An 18,912-nucleotide genomic window follows, 5' to 3' on the forward strand; every position below is an offset into this window, starting at 1 on the left:
GATTGCTTTGTCTTGTTTGTACAAAAGGAACATGATGGGATTCCCTTCAAGATTTAAATTTATTATCTTAGTTTAAAACAATCATGAGTTTGAGTTGATTAGGTATACGTCAATTACATTTCATTGAAAAGGAGTTGTAAGGATAATTTTTTAAAGATCTTATTATATAAGCTACTTTTGCAAAGAAATTTTCAATTCATTCTCCCCTTTTGTCATGAGCTCTTTCTTCTTTATGTGTGTGTGTGTGTTTTAGAGAGAAGAAGAAGAGAATTTTAACGTTGTAGGAAACTATCCCGAGAGAGAGAGAGAGAGAGAGAGAGAGAGAAATGAAATGTTATATTAACGTCTTCAAAAGGCCAAAGTGACCTATGAGACCAGAAAGTTACAATGCGGCGTATCTGATACAAAGTCAGATTAACAAAATAAATTAAACTAGGATAACAAAATATAAATACTGCGGGATCCTAAACTAAGCAGTACAATGTGAAGACAATATGGGAGGGGAGTAGAGATCCATCTTCATCTGCACTCTGGACGACGAAAGAGTATGGCTTGAATCCTTTGCCATAGCCTCCTTCGAAATTGTGTAGCTCCTCTCCTCCCTCGGGGTCGTCTAGATCTCCCTAGCTCCAATGCTCGGTCTATGAGAATGCCAGTAGTGCAGGTAGACCTCTCCACCGTCGCTGGTTGCTCTTCTGTCTATTCTTCTGGGTGTACAATATCTAGTGTAAAGAAATCTGTGATCTGTCTCTGGGGATGTCTCTCTTCAACTCTTCTCAATAAGGTTTCTCTATGCTTGTGTAACTCAAGTAGATAAAGCCCAAGACATCTTTGATCCTCATAACTCATGACCCTAGATAGAGGCCCAAAACCTGCTCTGAATAGACAGTGAAAACGACCTCGTATCTCATAGTACACTGTGCAATGACATATGTAATGCACTTCTGTCTCTGGCTCTAGATGGCATAAGCGGCATATTCTGTTATCTGCTGGTGTCCCTTTGAATCTGCCATTCTCAATCTCGAGCTGATGTGAGGACGTGCGTATCTGGCCAATGGCACAACGCAAACCATGCGAAAGATGCGTGTCCATATAGCTAGGTCGAATCACAAACCCATCCCCCGTGAGGTGGAGAAGATGCTCTCTATAGAAAGCCATCTTTGTGCCAACTCTTGTAACGGCTCTATCCATGTCCTCCTCGTGTCCAGCTGGATCAAATCCCGACGGATGAGTTATTAATCTCTACCCGTGTTAGAGACCTCAAGGGTGCTTGAAGAGAGTATTGAAAAGGAGGCAACCTGTCCATGGTGAAACCATGTGTTTGAAACCATGATGTCATCTGAGCATACCAGCATGATGTATCCGCGTTAAGAGCTAATTGTCTGGAGGACTCTAGAGCCACTCTGGCATATCTGTCTCTGGTAGTATCCCACAGACTGTGTACAAAGGAGACTGATCTGGTGAGCGCCTCAATCTTCATAGGGGGGGCAACTAATTCCGCTCGAATGATATCATGCGGTACAGAAACCTTGGCTCTAATCAGCCGAGAGATCATAGATACCAGGGGCTTCTCCATACGCCTCCACCCATCCTGGCCTATAGAAGGTCCCTAAACCTGCACCCCATATAACATAGTAGAGGCAACCAAAGTATCAAAGAGCCATAACTTTGTCCTAGGTTCGTGGAACTGAACCTGTGAACACATCCTCTCCATTCCTCCCAGAGCCACACCGGCTCTAGTTAGTCTAGTCTCTGCTGCTCTTCTCAAAGAAAATCTCGGCCCAGTGAAGACTTACCCCAGGTAAGTGTATGCATCTGTATACTCCACAATCTCCTGACCATATTTGAAAGTAGGTACTGATCTCCTGACCCATTGCGGTGTGGTGTTAAACACCATAACCTTTGTTTTACCTAGGTTTAAGTCCACTATCCTCTGCAAAACTGCGTAGTGCATCCAAATGTCGTTGCATACCTTCTGGTGAGTTAGATATCAGTACAATATCATCAGCATAAAGCAACAATGGGATCCACGTCCTTGCCAGCTGGGCACCCCTGTCACCCTTTCTATCAATGTAATCAGACACCTCATCAACATACATACCAAATAGAGTAGGAGACAATGGGCAACCCTGTTTTACTCCAATAGTAGAGTGAACTAAATCAGATACCCCTTTTGGAGTGTGTATATGTCCCACCACTGATCTGTACAAAGCCATTATCCCCCAAATTACCTCTATGGGCACCCCCATCTCTTGCAGTCTGCGCATCAATCGAGCCCTTGGTACCATGTCAAATGCTTTGCGAAAATCCACAAAGCTACAATAGATCCGTCTCCCATGTGCTCTGCCCTCCTCAATGATGGCCCTGAGTGTCAGAATATTATCAAGAGTGGAGAAACCCCTCCTGAAGCCAGCCTGACCCTTTGCTCGTACACCCTCGCCCTCTGCCCAGCTACTCAAGTGTTGCTCCGGAATAGATGCATACAATCGTGCCAATGTGTGTCCAACCATAATAGTGCGGTAATTCCCAGGCTCTGTAGGGTCACCAACCTTGAAGATGGGCACAATATTAGACAACCTCCAGGTCTCAGGTAATCTTTCACACATGGCACGATTGAACAACACTGCGAGAACCTCCATCAACATATCCTTCGCATGTGTAAAGTGCTCCGCTACTAGACCGTCATGATCATATGCCTTCCCGGTCCTCATCCTGTCGATGGCCCTTCGTACCATCTCAGGTGTAAAGAAAGTGCTCATAGATGGGCAAGGCTTGGTAGGGTCTGGAAGGGGTTCCTGTCTCGGAACCGTATATAATGATGTCGCATATTGGCCCCACACATCAGGTGAAGTAATCACTGGGGGAGGAGAGTGCTCATGGAAGAGTCGCCATGCCTCTCCTGAGTCCCTACTCAAGAACATCTGATATAAGTCTCGCTCCATCTGAGCTGGGTAAGCTCGCTTCTTCTGTCGCACAAGGTGTCGGAAAGCAATCCGAGACTGTCTGCAAGTGATGACTCCTAATAGAAGATCCCTCTGAAGCTGGGCGCTCATCTCTCTGCATTCTTCATCATACCAACTATTCTGGGGCATGCTCCCAGAATGTCGTCTCTTACCTTGCTGAGTGTGTGGGTATGCCACTGAAGCAGCCCCATGGAGTGTCTCAGTCAGTATATTGGTGCACTCCTCCACTGAGAGGCCTGTACCATTTGTGCCAGCTGTGCCTTCCAATAGACGGTCCCAGATCTCCTCTGTATAAACGAAATCAGTCTCTGGTGTAAATGTATAGCGGGTGTGTGGCCTGCCTCCTGGTGACTGGGTTGTACTATACTGAAATTTAACGGACAATGTCAATAGAGCATGATCTACTGCTATGCCCACTTGCATGGCTCCCACTGTGAAATCCTGAATGCAGGGGACAAAGCTTGGTTGTGTCATAACATAATCCACTGTACTGGCCCCATGTCTGTGTGGAAAGCATGTGAAAGCGGCTGCTTCCGGAAATCGCTGTAAGCCATTAAGTATGGCTAATCCATGTGTAGTCGTCATTTCCATGAGGTATCTTCCATACTCCGTCTGCTCTCTATCATCTGAGCATTTGTCTAGTCCCAGCTCACCCACATCCATCTCTCTGAGCATCTCATCTGAAGTGTCGTAGAAGACCGTCTTCGAGTTGCCCGTTCGCGAGAGAGAGAGAGAGAGAGAGAGAGAGAGAGAGAGAGAGAGAGAGAGAGAGAGAGAGAGAGAGAGAGAGATATTAACGTCCTGTTGAGGCCAAAGCTGACCTATAGGACAGATCACAATACATCTTTGGTTACATTGTCTTCCATCATAGCAAAATGAAAATAAAATAAAACTACCTCAGTAGCTCAGAGCTCCATGGTCATGAGCTTACCATTACAACATGTATTACCCATGCTTTCTACATGTAAAGAAAAGAAAGATGTGCAATCAGGTTTCTTTAGTCTCCTGTTCTTGAGGTGATGATTTGTTGACAAAGTCTCTAATGATGGCTCTTCCTCCTCTATAGACTGCCCACTTCCCCTTTTTCCTTGCTTCTCTTACTTTTTCTAGTTCTGCCGATCTGTTCTTTAGTTGGGTAGGTGTCAGCTCATCTGATATCCAAACGGATGTACCTTTTAATGACCTTGTCTGCTTCATGACTGCTATCTTTTCTTTCATATCATAGTAGAAAACCTTTGCCTGTTTCCCTTTGACTTCCACATGCATTGGCTCTCCCAAATCGATGAAGGGGACCACCTGAGACAATCGTTTAGTCAGTGTATCTGTCTCTACAGTATATTCAGATTCATCTTGTTCATCTTCATGCCTTTGCGTGTCCCACCCATCGGGAAGACCTCCAATTTGAATATGTCTTTCTATGCTCTGTACTCTCTCTTTTTCTTTAATAACAGACAAAACTTCATCAGAAAAGCTTTGTGGAGTTACCTTAGCTGTAGATTGGTCTTCTTCAACCTTTGGTGGGAATTCTTCCATTGCTGTTTGCTTTGTTGTCAATTCTTGTACTTTTGTTTGAAGGTCTACTATGTGTGTGTGTGTGTGTGTGTGTGAGAGAGAGAGAGAGAGAGAGAGAGAGAGAGAGAGAGTGAGCAAGTTTTTTGTAGTTTATTTGTATATCATGTTTTATATTTTAATTTCCTCTCTATCGTTTTGTAGAGAATTGACTTGTTTTGATCCAGTTGTCTGGCTCTTTTGCTTTATGATGCAGCTTTTATATTATTCAATGGTCTGCATACTGAGTTTAGTCTTCTTTCTACCTGCTATTTCTGTTTCTTGAGCTTTTCAGGTACTTTTCAAAATTTGAATGCTTTTTCCTGAGGTTGGTTGCTATGAAAAACAGGGTTATGGCCTAACAGAGACTACAGCTGTGGGCTCAGGTCTGGCAACAGAAGAGGAAGCAAAGCATTTTGGCTCAGCTGGCTTGCTTGCTGCCAACACTGAATTAAAGATTGTTGATATTGACTCACTACAGCCTTTGCCTCCAAATCAAAACGGGGAGTTATGGATCCGTGGACCGACAGTAATGAGAGGTGCATATAGGATTCACTGGTTTCTGAAGAGTTGAACATTTACATATTACAGCACGGTTCTGCGACTGTTGGCATTTGGCTCGAAAATGGCCAGGTGCTACTGCCATATGTAAACTTATTTTGTGCACAATAAAAGCACATAAAAATTAGGTTGTTGAATGCACTCATTCTACCAAAACTGGAATATCTATTTTCAATCTCCAGATTTTATGGAGTGGAAGATGCCTATTTTGTTATCTTACCTAAAAGTTAAACTGATGATGTTCGTATCCAACAATGCAGGCTATTTTGGCAGGCCATCAGAAACTGCAGCTACAATTGATGAGGATGGTTGGTTGCATACTGGGGATTTAGGTTATGTTGATGCAGAAGGATACATATATATTGTAGATCGCTTGAAGGAACTCATCAAATACAAAGGTTTGCAGGTATGTTTCAGACTTTTTAATTTATAATGCGAACTGAGCGAAAATAAAAAAAAGCTCCCTCCCCTCCAAAATTCTTCTCTCTCTCTCTCTCTCTCTCTCTCTCTCTCTATATATATATATATATATATAGACACCTGTGCACTGAGGAGCCGTGGCTACCCCTAGAGCAGCTTACTACTGTACTGACACACTCTCTACATGATGCAGCAGCACACCCAGCCTGAGCAGAGATGACGCTCTGGGAGCATGCCCCAGAAGAATTGGTATGATGAAGAGTGCCGCGAGATGACCTAGAGCAGCTTACTACTGTACTGACACAGACTCTACATGGTGCAGCAGCGGAGGCATACCCACACACCCAGCCTGAGCAGAGATGACGCTCTGGGAGCATGCCCAGAAGAGTTGGTATGATGAGGAGTGCCCCGAGATGAGAGCCAGACTTCAGAGGGAGGTGCTTTTGGGGGACCTCACTCACAGACAGTCTCAGACTGCCTTCCGACGCCTAGTGTGACAAAGGAAGAGGGCTTTTTTGGCCCGGCTAGAGTAGGATCTATATCAGCTATTCTTGAGTCAGGACTTAGGTGAGGCATGGCGACTCTTTCACGAGAATTCCCCCCCTCCTGCCATTACTCAGGCTTCGGGCCAGTATGCATCATCTCTGTACACAGTTCCTGGACAGCCACCTCTTCCCGATCCTCTCGAGCCATGCCCACACACGTGTGCTTTTTTCACCGCTGAGATGGTGAAGAAGGCCATTGATAGGATGAGAACTGGGAGAGCATATGATCATGATGGCAGCTGGCTTAGTGGCGGAGCATTTTATACATGCCAGGGACTTGCTCGCAGAGCTTCTAGCAGTGATGTTCAACCGTGCCATGTGTGAGGGCCTGCTTGATACTTGGAGTCTATTTGCTATTGTACCCATCTTCAAGTCAGGAGACCCAATGGAGCTTGGGAATTATCGCACTATCATGATTGGACACACATTGGCATAGCTGTACGCATCCATTCCCGATCAGCATCTGAGTAGATGGGCAGAGAGGGAGGGCATACGCGCAACCGGGCAAGCGGAGTTCAGGAGAGATTTCTCTACTCTTGACCACATTCTGACACTAAGAGCCATTATTGAGGAGGGCAGATCACATGGGAGACGGATCTATTGTAGTTTTGTGGATTTCCGCAAAGCTTTTGACACAGTGCCCATAGCTAGATTGATGCGCAGACTACAGGAGATGGGAGTACCCACAGAGGTGGTTTGGGGAATCATGGCATTATATAGATCAGTAGTGGGGCATGTACGCACTCCAGAAGGGCTATCTACATTGGTTCACTCCACTATCGGGGTGAAGCAGGGCTGCCCGCTCTCCCCTACTCTATTTGTTATGTATGTGGATGGGGTTTCTGACCATATTGAGAGACATGGTGATAGAGGGGCACAGCATGGATTCCACTATTGCTATATGCTGATGATATTGTGTTGATCTTTGACTCTCCAGAGGGGATGCAGCGTCACTTGGACGCATTGCATAGGTTTGCCCACGACAGTGGTTTGTCTGTCAACCTTCGTAAAACCAAGGTTATGGCGTTTAACACCACCCCACAGTGGATCAGGAAAGCAACACCCACATTCACCTATGGCTATGAGACAGTGGAGTATACAAATGCTCACATCTACCTGGGGGTGGTCTTTAGTGGACCAGCATTGTCATTGCGGGGAGCAGTAGAGACAAGACTGACTAGAGCCTATGCAGCATTGGGGGGATTGGAGAGGATGTGTTCACGGATCTAGTTTCAGGAGCCTCGGACGAAGCTCTGGCTTTTTGACACCTTGGTGGCCTCCGCATTGCTCTATGGAGTTCAGATATGGGGCCCCTCTTTGGACCATCATGGGAGGTCGGGTCGCACTGATGGATGGAGCGACATGGAGAAGCCGTTGGTCTCTATGATCTCGCGACTCATCAGAGCCAAGGCTTTAGTACCACATGATATTATTCGAGCAGAGCTAGCTGCCCCCCCACTAGTGGTTGAGGTGCTCACCAGATGTGTCTCCTTATACACCGCTTATGGGACCTCCCCAGAGATAGATATGCCCGCCTATCACTTGAGTCCTCTTGACAGTTAGTTATGCAGGGAGATACAACATGCTGGTATGGGGAGATGACATCATGGTTTCAGGGACATGGGTTCAGCATGGATAGATTGCCCCTTTCCAATACTCATTGGATGCACCTTCTCTGACTCTTACACAGTCTGAGATCACCAGGCTCATCCGCTTGGACCTGACTCAGCTTGACACCAGGAGGATCTGGATACAGCCGGCACAGGAACTGAGTATGAAGATAGCTTTCTATACTATATAGAGAGCATCTTCTCCAACTCACCGAGGATGGTTTTGTGACGAGGCCCAGATACATGGACACCCACTTATCTCATGGGATACGATGCGCTATTGGCCAGATACGCACATCTTCACACCAGCTTCGGATTGAGACTGGTAGGTACAGCGGAGTACCAACCGAGGCCAGGACATGTCCCCTATGTCACATGGAGCCAGAGACAGAGTTTCACTATACATCCGCTACCCATCTTACTATGAGATACGAGGCTGCTTTCACTGCCTGTTCAGGGAGGGCTTTGGACCACTTTCTAAGTCAGAGGATATGAGGATCAGAGATGTCTGGGACTGTTTTTTCTCGAGCTGCGGAGAACAGTGAGAGCTTGATGAGAGGAGAGACTAGCCGGTCTCGGAGACGGATCACAGACTTCTTTAGAGCGGACATTGGGCAGCAGGAGGAGCAATTACCACAGGAGAGCTCACATTCTCCGTATACCAAAGGCATGCTGATCGATCGAGTGACCGAGCTTGGGAGATCCAGATGGCAAGACGCCCACGACGGCGGAGGACTACACAATATTGTCGGAGACTGCAACAGAGGATTCGGGTCACTTTGGCCCGACATGCACACCTCCCAGTCAGACTACTCACCATGGAGGAGATTGATGAGATCCGCCAACACCCGATGATGGATCTCCCGTGATTCAACGCTTTTGTGGATTGTTCACCCTGCTCATCTTGTCCCACACACATACCCACATTGTGTCATACTAGCCCTCATTCACTACTTCGACCCCTCCCCTGCTCGTTCGACATGCACACCTCCCAGTCAGACTACTCACCATGGAGGAGATTGATGAGACCGGCCAACGCCCGGTGATGGATCTCAAGTGATTCAACTCTTTTGAGGACTGTTCACCCTGCTCATCTTGTACCACACACATACCCACATTGTGTCATATTAGCCCTCATTCACTACTTCGACCCCTCCCTTGCTCATATCATACGCAATTCCCTTTTTAGTACCTTTTCTTTTCTTTTTATTTTCGGTACTCAGACATCGTATCAGATTCACCCATTGTAACTTTTTGGTCTCATAGGTCATTTTGGCCTTTTGAAGACGTTAATATAACATTTCATTTCTTTGTCCCTCCCATCTCTCTATCTATTGCTTTCATCTCTCTCTCTCTCTCTCTCTCTCTATATATATATATATATATATATATATATATATATATATATATATATATATATATATATATATATATATATATTTCATCTCTCTCTCTCTCTCTCTCTCTATATATATATATATATATATATATATATATATATATATATATATATATATATATATATATATATATATATATATATATATATATATAGAGAGAGAGAGAGAGAGAGAGAGAGAGAGAGAGAGAGAGAGGAGAGCCCTGCCGCGAACCCTAGCAGCGCGAACCTGCCCTGCCCTGCCCAGCCCTACTCTGCGTGCGACCCTCCCCTGCCGCGAACCTACACCTGCGCGCGACCTTGCACCTGCCGTGACCTGCGTTTATTTGCCCTGCTCTGCCGCGTCCTGCCGCTTATTTGCACCTGCTGTGACCTGCGCTTATTTGCTCTGCCTGCGCGACCCTGCATCTGACTGCCCGACCCTGCATCTGCATACCCTAACTGTCGCCAGCAGTCTGCTGTTGCCTGCGTGAAACCCTAACAGCGCGAAACCCTCACTGTCCGCAACCCTAGCAACCCGAACCCTAACTGCCCAAACCCTAATTGTTCGAAACCTAACTGTGCGAAACCCTAACTATCCTCTGCGCGCATCGATCTACTGCCTGTTCTCTCTCTCTCTCTCTCTCTCTCTCTCTCTCTCTCTCTCTCTCTCTCTCTCTCTCGTAAGTCCCAGCTTCACTTCGAGTCTTGCTTCTACCGTTTGCCAGTCTCGCCCATTCTTCATGGCGGCTTCTACCGTTTGCCGATCTCGAGTGCTACACACGGCGCTCCATCACCACTTGCCTGTCGCGTGGACTGCACTGGCGACCTGTTGACACGCATTGACTCTAAAGTACAACACTTGGCTCAGCATGCCTTGGTTGGCCGAATGATTGGACAGTCTCCTCCTCGATCTTCTATACGAGATTGGTGTCAGATTGCATTGGGCACTACACAGGGGCGGATCTCAGAGCTTACATTCCTTGGCAGGGGCATCTTCATGGTACGTCTTTCAGATCCCGCCACTGCCTTAGCTCTCCTGGCTCGCTCCCCGATACTCTCTGATCACAGGATGATTTACTTGACGAGGTGGTATCCCGAGTTTTCCACTGAGGAGTTTGAGAGTCGACACCTTATTCCCAGATTCCCTCTGACGCTCTCTTTCCCGGATATGCCTCTCCGTTTTATTGATGAACATCTCCTTCAGATGATTGCTGCTCATTTTGGCACGGTAGTTCCAGGATCCTGCATCTTCTCATCTGGCCCACCTCGCATTCAGGTTTTGGTGTTTGGGGATTCTTCATTACCAGATACAGTTACTGTGGCTGTGCGGGATCGCGACTACTCTCTCCGAATGGTAGTCACTGGCCGCCCAGGACAGTGCTTACGCTGTCACGAGCTGGGACACTTGGCGCGAGATTGCCCCACCCTGCCACGCCATCGGCGGCTGTTGTGCTTAGCCACGTGGTCAGCGTTAGCAGCCGGTTCCTCCTTCTACTAGTAAAGCACCTCAGCAGCCTACAGGCGTTCCTCGAGCTCCGACTCTGCCTGTTCCTCCCTCTGCTTCAGCTCCCACTGAGGCAGCATGGCAGACAATGGGTCGTAATCATTCCTTCCGTCCTCGTCAGCAACCAACAACACAGCCAAACCCCAGTGTTACCTCTCCTGCTCCCTCTCAAGTTTCCACCACCCCCTTGCCCCCTGCATCTCCTCGCCATTCTTCTTCTTCGCCACAGGATCACTTACCTCTGCTACCTGCTCCTCCTTCACCTGCAGTTCCCCCACCCGCTCCTTCCCCTCTTCCCGAGGTCCCTGTTCCCATGCAGATGGATCATTCACCGCTACTACCTCTCCCTCCTCCTCCTCTTCCTCTTGCCCTTACTCTCCCTCCTCCACCTTCTGGTCCTCCCCCTCCCTTAGCATCTCATACTTACGTTCCACACAGTTTTCTCAGCTCTTGCCCTCTTTCCTGGGACACTCATCGGGCTGAGATGTGCGGTGACTCAGAAGGACCATTGCGGGTACAGCTCTACCTTATGCATCACAAGACAGGTTGTGTTCCTTCTTTAATTGGCAGTCGCTCTTAGCCTACACATTCCTTTTTCCTTCCATTCCACGTTGCTCAGGAATGGTCCGAGGATCAGGTTCTACATTTTGTGCACGCCCAGACTATGGCTCAGCTTCATATATGGTTGTCTACTTCCGCTCCCGATGTTTTGTCTCCTCACTACCCTTCATGTATTGGTGCTATGGAGTGGAGTGATGTTAATGCTTGCTATTCATTGCCTATGGTCATTCATGTATCCTCAGATGTGGTGCTTCCTATGTCTATGCGCATTTGGGGTGTCAAGGCTGCAGCATCGGTAATGCAATGTAAACAAGCTGAGGTTCGCAGTTGGTGCAATGAGACACCATATTTTAGAGAGGGCTTGCGGGTTGCTTTCCTACCGCCTGAAGCTCACCCCTTGGATGGTCCAGCTGCCTCCAAGAAGATGCGCAGTTAGTCAGATACTATACATACTCTTTCATGCAGTCTATGGATTTACATGTACTTTCTTGGAATGCTAATGGTTTACAGACTTCTCGGGTAAAAGGTTCCCGTAAGTTTTTACTTCGCAGAGATTTACACACTCATGTAGTGGGCACTGTGGATATACTACTAGTACAGGAGCATAAGATTGCCACTCCTTTTGGCAATCTCATGCCATCGGGCGCCCACACTTTTTGGGAGCCTGCTCTGGGCCTTCATGGTTAGAGTTGCGGTGTATGCATCTCAGTGGGGCCACGTTACTTGGCCTCAGTTCAGCAGCATGGCACACTTGTCGCTGGCAGAGCAGTTTATGTTTCTATTCCGATTCGGGAATCTATCATTGGTTTTTTGTCAGTCTATGCACCCACTACCCCTCGGGAAAGGGCTACTTTTTGGTCCTCCTTGGCTGCTGTTCTACCTGCTGTAGACTCTTGGGTTGTTGGAGGTGACTTCAACAACGTTGAGAGCGACTCTGATTGGTGAGCCACCACACCTCCTGTTCTATCATCCATTTCTCTCGATGAAGAGCCAGCTTGGGATCGATTTCTTCTAGCTATTTAAGGTGTTGACGCCTGGCACATACCCTCTTTTGGTCATCACCCTTCTACACTTCACTACTCTTGGGGGTTTCAGCGACAGCAGGGGAGATTATTAGAGCGACTTGATCGTTTTTACATTGGCCCTTGGGCACCGGCTCTAGGCGGATTTACTACTATTTGGAGAGGGACCAGAGTCTCAGATCATTTTCCCACATCATTGTTTATCTCCTTCACTAGATCCTCTGCACAGAGACGAGGCTGCCGCATCCCTGACAGTGTTCTCACCACTCAAGTATTGCAGTAGCAGATTCGTGACTTATGGTCCACGGATGCTTCTTATTGTGGACCCCTTGGAGAGTTTCTTGCTCATTGCATTTCTCAGTCTAGTATTTACTGCTGTGATCAGACTGCTATTATTCATCGTCAGTTGAGAGTACGCGAGTCTGATCTTCACATCCCTCTTGGTTCCACTCAGCGCTTGCTTGAGGAGTGGCCTCAGGATGCTTATCTCGCTGCTAGACAGACAAAGCTCACAGAAGAGATTCGTCGCGTACAGGAGGCTAGGTCTGAGTTCACGCATCATGCTTCAGTGTCTCATTGGATAGCTAAAGCTGATAGAATGAATAAAGACTTCTTCGCGGCGCATAAAGAACGCCCTCCTGGCACCACTCTGCGGACTTTGTGCGATGCTCAGGGGATACTACATATGCATCCTGATGTTATTCTTGATATGTGTGCAGATTATTTTGAGCCAGTGTTCACTGCTGATGTATGCACTCCTGAGGTTTTACTTGCTCGTGAGCAGATCTGGCAGCACACTCGACATCGTTGTACAGACACTATGGCAGAGATCTTGTTGGCACCCTTCACACTTACAGAGCTCCATGCTGGTATAGAGAGTCTTGATCCATCCTCCTGTCCAGGAGAGGATGGCCTCACTAGAGCCTTCTTTTTGACATATTGGGATGTATTGCATATACCACTGCTTCGCGGTTGTCAGGATATCTTTACATCAGGATATATGCATCCGGCTCTTTGTTCAGGTCTCATATCTCTTATTCCGAAGGGGGGTGACACCACTCAGCTCCCACAGTGGAGACCTATTACCCTACTCCCTTCGGTCTATAAGATATTCGCGTTACTGATCAGCCATCGCTTGCGGCCGTTCTTACCAGATATTATTCATACTTCTCAGACAGGCTTTGTCATGGATCGATGCATCCTGGATAATATCTTCACTTTTTATGAGGCAGTAGAGTGGGCTAGATCATCTTCTGAACCTCTCGCTTTTTTCATCCTTGACTTCGAGAAAGCGTACGATCGTGTTGACTGGGACTTTCTCGAAGGATCTTTAGCCAGGATGGGTTTCCCTTTGAGATGGATTTCAGGCATTTCCGCTCTCTTCAGAACTGCCAACAGTGCTATTACTATTGGTGGCCGTGTCAGTCGCAGTTTTGAGCTTTCTCGATCTGTCCGTCAGGGCTGTCCTTTAGCAGCATATCTGTATATGTTTGTGGGAGAGACTATGTCTGACTTTCTTCGTGTTCAGTCATGCATTTCGTGGCTTGACCATGCCAGTACCTACAGCTCCAGACCTTATCGATCAAGAGTTTGCTGATGACACTATGCTCATGTTGCGCTATTTGCTACCCGCTCTTGACGCCATGCGGGAGGCCCTACAGGTTTTTTGCATTGCGAGTGGTGCACGCATTAACTGGCATAAATCCTATGGGTTATTGGTTGGCAGCGATGACATACCTACTTGGGGGGTAGCTGATGGTTTCACATGGCTGCAGCTGTCACCAGCGTGTGACTACTATCTATCCTTTTTGTTGATTATCTATTTACTTTCACTTTTTGGAAACACCCCTCGGGAAATCTAACTGCCCTGCATTGCATAGCTAGTGTGGAACTGTCCAGAGGGAGTCCAGGCCTGAGGGCAAGAGAGCACTAAGGGTGGACAAGGACCATGGTTAGCCAAAGTGGGGTCATTGACTAGCCAAAGTGGAATCCTTTGCTACAGAGGCTACATTTCAGTTTTGGGTGTGGCTGCAGTGTACAAAGGGGGTCAGATGACCTAGAAAGATACAATGGCAGCATCTCCTAAAATTTAGGGAACTGCTATTTTGGGATCTGAAAATGTGTTTGCGTCATTACCTCCGGAATGACAAGGAGAACATTTTTTTACTCTGCCGTGAAGTCAACTGGGCAACCGGTTGGGAGATTTTTAGGCAGCAACCCCGAAACGAGAAAATGCTTGTAAATGCGCCAAGTGGCACATTCTGGTGCACTTTCCTCATGCAACAAGAAGTGGCGCTGAATTTGAAGCTGGGAGGGGCTCATTTGCAGATTTTTGTCACAGGTTAAGAGCTATGGAGTGCTTGCTTTTCCTCCTATGTACAGTGCGGTGCCAGGAGTGATGCCCTGCACGCTACGCACTGCCCTCTCTCTCCCCTCTGGAAGTATGTTATGCCCCTCTAGTGGGCTTTTCATTTGACCAATGTACAATTGTGTGGATTCATGCGCGATTGCCGAGGCAAGAGCCTCTTGCACAGGTACTGGATTAGCTTGCGGCTAATCCCCCCGCAGGTACAGGTAAATTCGGAGAGGTTTCACGCCAGAAATCTCGTCCGATTCAAAGGGCAAGTAGCCCTACAGGTGCGGGAGCTCGAGGACTTGCTACGGATGGGACCGGCACGCGAAACGGAGCCCGAAACAGTCAATTACAGCCTGCTGTGTATTTTTGCAGGTTTAGGGTTTTGGCCCTAAACGGACCCTAATACCTCCAGGAGGTTCGGGGACGCGAGGGGACCGCTGTACAGGTGATCTGGCGCATTTTCGGGGCTGAAAACAGAGAATTCAGCGTGCTGCAGATTCTCGCCAGGTTTTGCAAAGTGCTCGTATGCGTCGGGAAAGTCAGTCAATGCGTGGGAATACTGATTGTGAAGGGTCCTAGTACAGTTATGCTGCCGAAATCGGGTCGGAACAGTCGAAATTCAGCCAGGTTTGTGCGGGGCAGCTTGTAGGGATCCACAACGTTTATTCCCTCTTTTGAAGAATAAAGAAATACCGAAAGGGGCGCCTAAGTTAGGGGCCAATCTGGTGTCGGTCTACTCATACAGGTGCAATCTAGCAGGCTGTATCCCTTTCTCCCTTGTTGTGTCTTGAAAGTACAGGTAGAATAGACGACTAATAATGGGTGAAAGCTAAATCAAGGTTTGAAGTAAAGTCTACCGCCCTTTTTGGATTGAACAGGACGGTTTCATGGTTCCATCCCCGGGATTAAATCACGTTTTCCCATAGAAGTGAGCCTTGGTCAGGTTGGGTTTGAAGACACAGGGGATCATAGACTAGACACAGGGAATTGCAATTATGGTTGACAGACCAGATGATGTGACTGAAGTGGTTTCCTCTTCACAGGGTCAACAGACACATGAAGTGGGTGAGTCTTCAAGACCACCACAGACGGATGATGATATATTCAGGACCCAGTTGGCTACTGTTGTGGCTATGTTCACACAAGTAATGCAGAATCCGAGGTTTTTAGCCTTTCTGCAACCTCCTCTTCCGTCTCACCAAGTTGGGTCACTGGATCGTATTTAGAAGCATGTTAAGGCTCAAGCACAGGTGATTCATACTGTACAGTCAATGGAAACACCTGTACACTTGACGGAGAACATGCAGTCTCCACAACCTGTGCCTAAGGTGCAAGAACAGGTGGCTGAGATGCCAGTCTTTCCAGCTGTACCAGTTCAGCGAGCCACTTTTCAGTAGCCTATAGCTGGTTCTAATGGGCAGGGAAGCAACCTACAGGCTATGTAACAGGTCTTCCCACCACCTTCAATACACCCTGGCTATTTGGAGGTGGATCGGTATTCCAGAGCATGGCTGGTCATGCACCTGGAAATCAGTTTTACACGCCAGAAACAGTGTTCGGGGGTGCTCAAACGATGATGCCTAACCCCATGTGTGGTGTCACGGGCATGCTACCAGGGTTTCAAAGCACTCAGGGCCAATTTGGGATGCCACATGCAAATTTTGGTATGGCTGGAATTACAAATCAGCAGCTAAATATGGCATTTCCAGGTCAACTTAATTGCGGTTAGGGAACACAAATGAACCCTAACAGTGTTCCCATGTTTCAGTCACTTCCATATGACAATTTAACGCCGCTGGAGAAGCCAACTCCGTACAAAGAAGGTGGCAAAGGTGTGACATTCACGACCTTTACAGGGTTTGATGACAGGAAGAAGGCTCTCTCATTCCTTCAGCAATTTGACAAGGCCTATGCAGGGGGAAACTTTACAGAGGCTTCAAAGGTCCGCAAGGCAGCCACTTTCTTGACAGGGAATGTGGGACAATGGTGGACAACTTTATTGCTTCAAGGGCAAGCTCCGTCCACATGGATTTACTTCAAGCAGATTTTTGCAGCAGCATGGTTATTTGATGACTTTGAAGCAGATGTCATGACAGAATGGCACCAGCTTAATGCTGCTACTTGCAAGAATCTGGATGACTACAATCGGAAGTTTTGGAAAGCTCTACTTCCAGTAACTTCCTATAGGTTTGTGCCATTGACAGAACAGATTGAAAAATACTGTTGTGGCCTACTCAAAGGATTGAGAAAGTACTGTACGAAGACCAAAGTCACTACCTTGACGCAACTCATCGAGGTAGCAAACACTGGCAATGGTTTGCTCAAGGGAGAAGATTGTGAATTTAACACTGGCGTCAAGGAAGGATCAGGCAAGAAAAATTCAGCCAAGAAGCACGTTCCCAATGAGGCTCCTAAAGGGACTCAGGAGTCAGCCAACGCAGGGAAAGACAAAGCTACGGCTGAATCAGAAAAAGGACCACCAAAGAAATGGAAAAGACGTTTTCCTCGCAAGTCAGAAGAGCAAAAGAAGGTCCTGAGGACAGAGAACAAATGCTTTATATGTGAGCAGCCTGGCCACATTGCTTACAACTGTCCTACAAAGAAAAGGCCAGCTGATTCTGAAGACAAGGAGGACAGGAAAGGAAAGAAGCCCATGGCTGGTCTAGTGCCAGATATGGTGGGCGACAAGCCAAATTCAGATGCAAGTGAGCTTTGCAGAGCATGGGGAAAGGTCAGGGATCAAACAGTGCTTATCTTCTTTGATCCAGGTGCCAAAGCCAACTTCATTTCCCCAGAATTGGCTTCAAAGTTGGGAATCAGACCTGAAGAGATGGGGTATACAGCAGAGGCAGGTTTGGCATGTCCTGGCCATACAGAGGCTGTGACACCCATCATTGGAAAGTTGCGTCTACATATCCAGTCCTATGTAGATGCTGAAGAATTTTACATCATGCCACTGGACGGATGTGATGTGTTGTTAGGTATTCCTTGGTTGTTTCGTGTACAGGGAATCATGGATGCCTACAACAAAAAGATCACTGTACAGAGCAGGGGAAAGACTCACATTCTGGATGTAAAGCTTAAAGGGGAGTCTATTCCCACTGTATCAGCTTCTGCTATTACTTCTGTAATGAAAAAGCATCTTTCTGCGTACTTAGTTTTTGCACGTGAAGTGTCAGATTGTGATGAATCAAATTTATCTGTGCTAGATAAAGAAAGGTTAATGTTTTTACAACAGTATAGTGACTGTTTTTCCGATTCATTACCGTCTCAATTACCGCCAGAGAGACCCGAGGACCATGCGATAGATTTGGTGCCAGGTAGTAGCCCACCAAATAAGCCTCCATACAGGGTTAATGCGGCTCAGCAGAAAGAGATAATGGGCCAAGTACAGGAGCTGTTAGAAAAGGGGCTGATTCAGCCCATTCATCCCCATTCTGTTCTCCAGTGTTGTTGGTGCAGAAAAAGGATGGCTCATGGCGTATGTGTATCGACTACCGTGCACTGAACAAGAATACCATCAAGAATAGGTTCCCTATACCTAGAATTGATGACATTCTGGACAAATTAGAAGGAGAAGCTATGTTTAGCAGGATAGATCTAAAGAGTGGGTACCATCAGATCCGCATTAGATCAGAGGATGTACACAAGACTGCTTTTAGAACAACGTTTGGCCTTTTTTTAGTGATGCCCTTTGGTCTCACAAATGCTCCTGCTACGTTCAATAGGGTGATGGACAGAATTTTCCGTCCACACCAGCAGTTTGTTGGTACATTCTTTGATGACATGATAGTCTACTCAAAGAATGAAGAGGAGCATAGGCATCACTTGGCCATTGTGTTCAAAGAGCTACGCAGTCATAGGTTACTCATCAATGCAAAGAAAAGTGAGTTTTTTCTGGAAGAGATTCACTTTCTGGGACACATTGTCTCAAAGGATGGCGTCAGAATGGATCCTGCAAAAGTTGAAGCGATCAAGTCATGGCCAGATTTGAAGACCGTGCACGATGTCCGAAGTTTCTTGGGACTATGCTCCTATTACAGAAGGCTTATCCGAAATTTCGCTGAGATTGCTTCACCTTTACATGCTCTTCAAAAGAAGGCAGTCACCTTTAGATGGACATAGAAAGAGATTTCAGCTTTTAATCTCTTAAAGGAAGAGATGACTTCAGATCCAGTCATTGTGTTGCCAGATCTTAGGAAGTCATTTGTGGTCCAGTGTGATGCCTGTGGTAGTAGCATTGGTGCAGTGCTAATGCAAGATGGTAGGGTAGTAGCCTATGAGAGCAGAATTTTGCAAGGGCCAGAGATGACCATGCAGGTCTATGAGAAAGAGTTACTGGCTGTGATTCATGCGCTCTTAAGTTGGAAACACTACCTGCTAGGTGCAGATTTCGTTGTCTAAACGGACCATCAGACCTTGCGATACTTCTTGAAACAGA

At 47.0% G+C, this 18,912-nt stretch overlaps 2 protein-coding genes across 2 annotated transcripts in view; one reads left to right on the forward strand and one right to left on the reverse strand.

Annotated features, from left to right (window-relative positions):
- The window catches only part of LOC147446476 (beta-phenylalanine coenzyme A ligase-like), a 75,942-nt gene that overhangs the window by 14,529 nt on the left and 42,501 nt on the right, over nt 1-18,912 (forward strand). The window contains exons 2-3 of the mRNA XM_086525686.1: nt 4,861-5,050; nt 5,333-5,478. Coding sequence (XP_086381812.1) covers nt 4,861-5,050; nt 5,333-5,478 — 336 coding nt within the window. The remainder of the gene's footprint in view (nt 1-4,860; nt 5,051-5,332; nt 5,479-18,912) is intronic.
- LOC147446477 (uncharacterized) lies at nt 3,908-4,848 on the reverse strand. Its single transcript, XM_086525687.1, has one exon. The coding sequence runs from the start codon at nt 4,494-4,496 to the stop codon at nt 3,951-3,953; it is 546 nt and encodes a 181-aa protein (XP_086381813.1). The 5' UTR covers nt 4,497-4,848; the 3' UTR covers nt 3,908-3,950.

This window comes from Adiantum capillus-veneris, chromosome 12 (genome assembly GCF_014529385.1).
Source record: "Adiantum capillus-veneris isolate H3 chromosome 12, ASM1452938v2, whole genome shotgun sequence".
Classification (NCBI taxonomy): domain Eukaryota; kingdom Viridiplantae; phylum Streptophyta; class Polypodiopsida; order Polypodiales; family Pteridaceae; genus Adiantum; species Adiantum capillus-veneris.

Excerpts from the sequence above, each read along its gene's own strand:
- LOC147446477 (XM_086525687.1), bottom strand. The coding sequence starts at position 4,496 with ATGGAAGAATTCCCACCAAAGGTTGAAGAAGACCAATCTACAGCTAAG.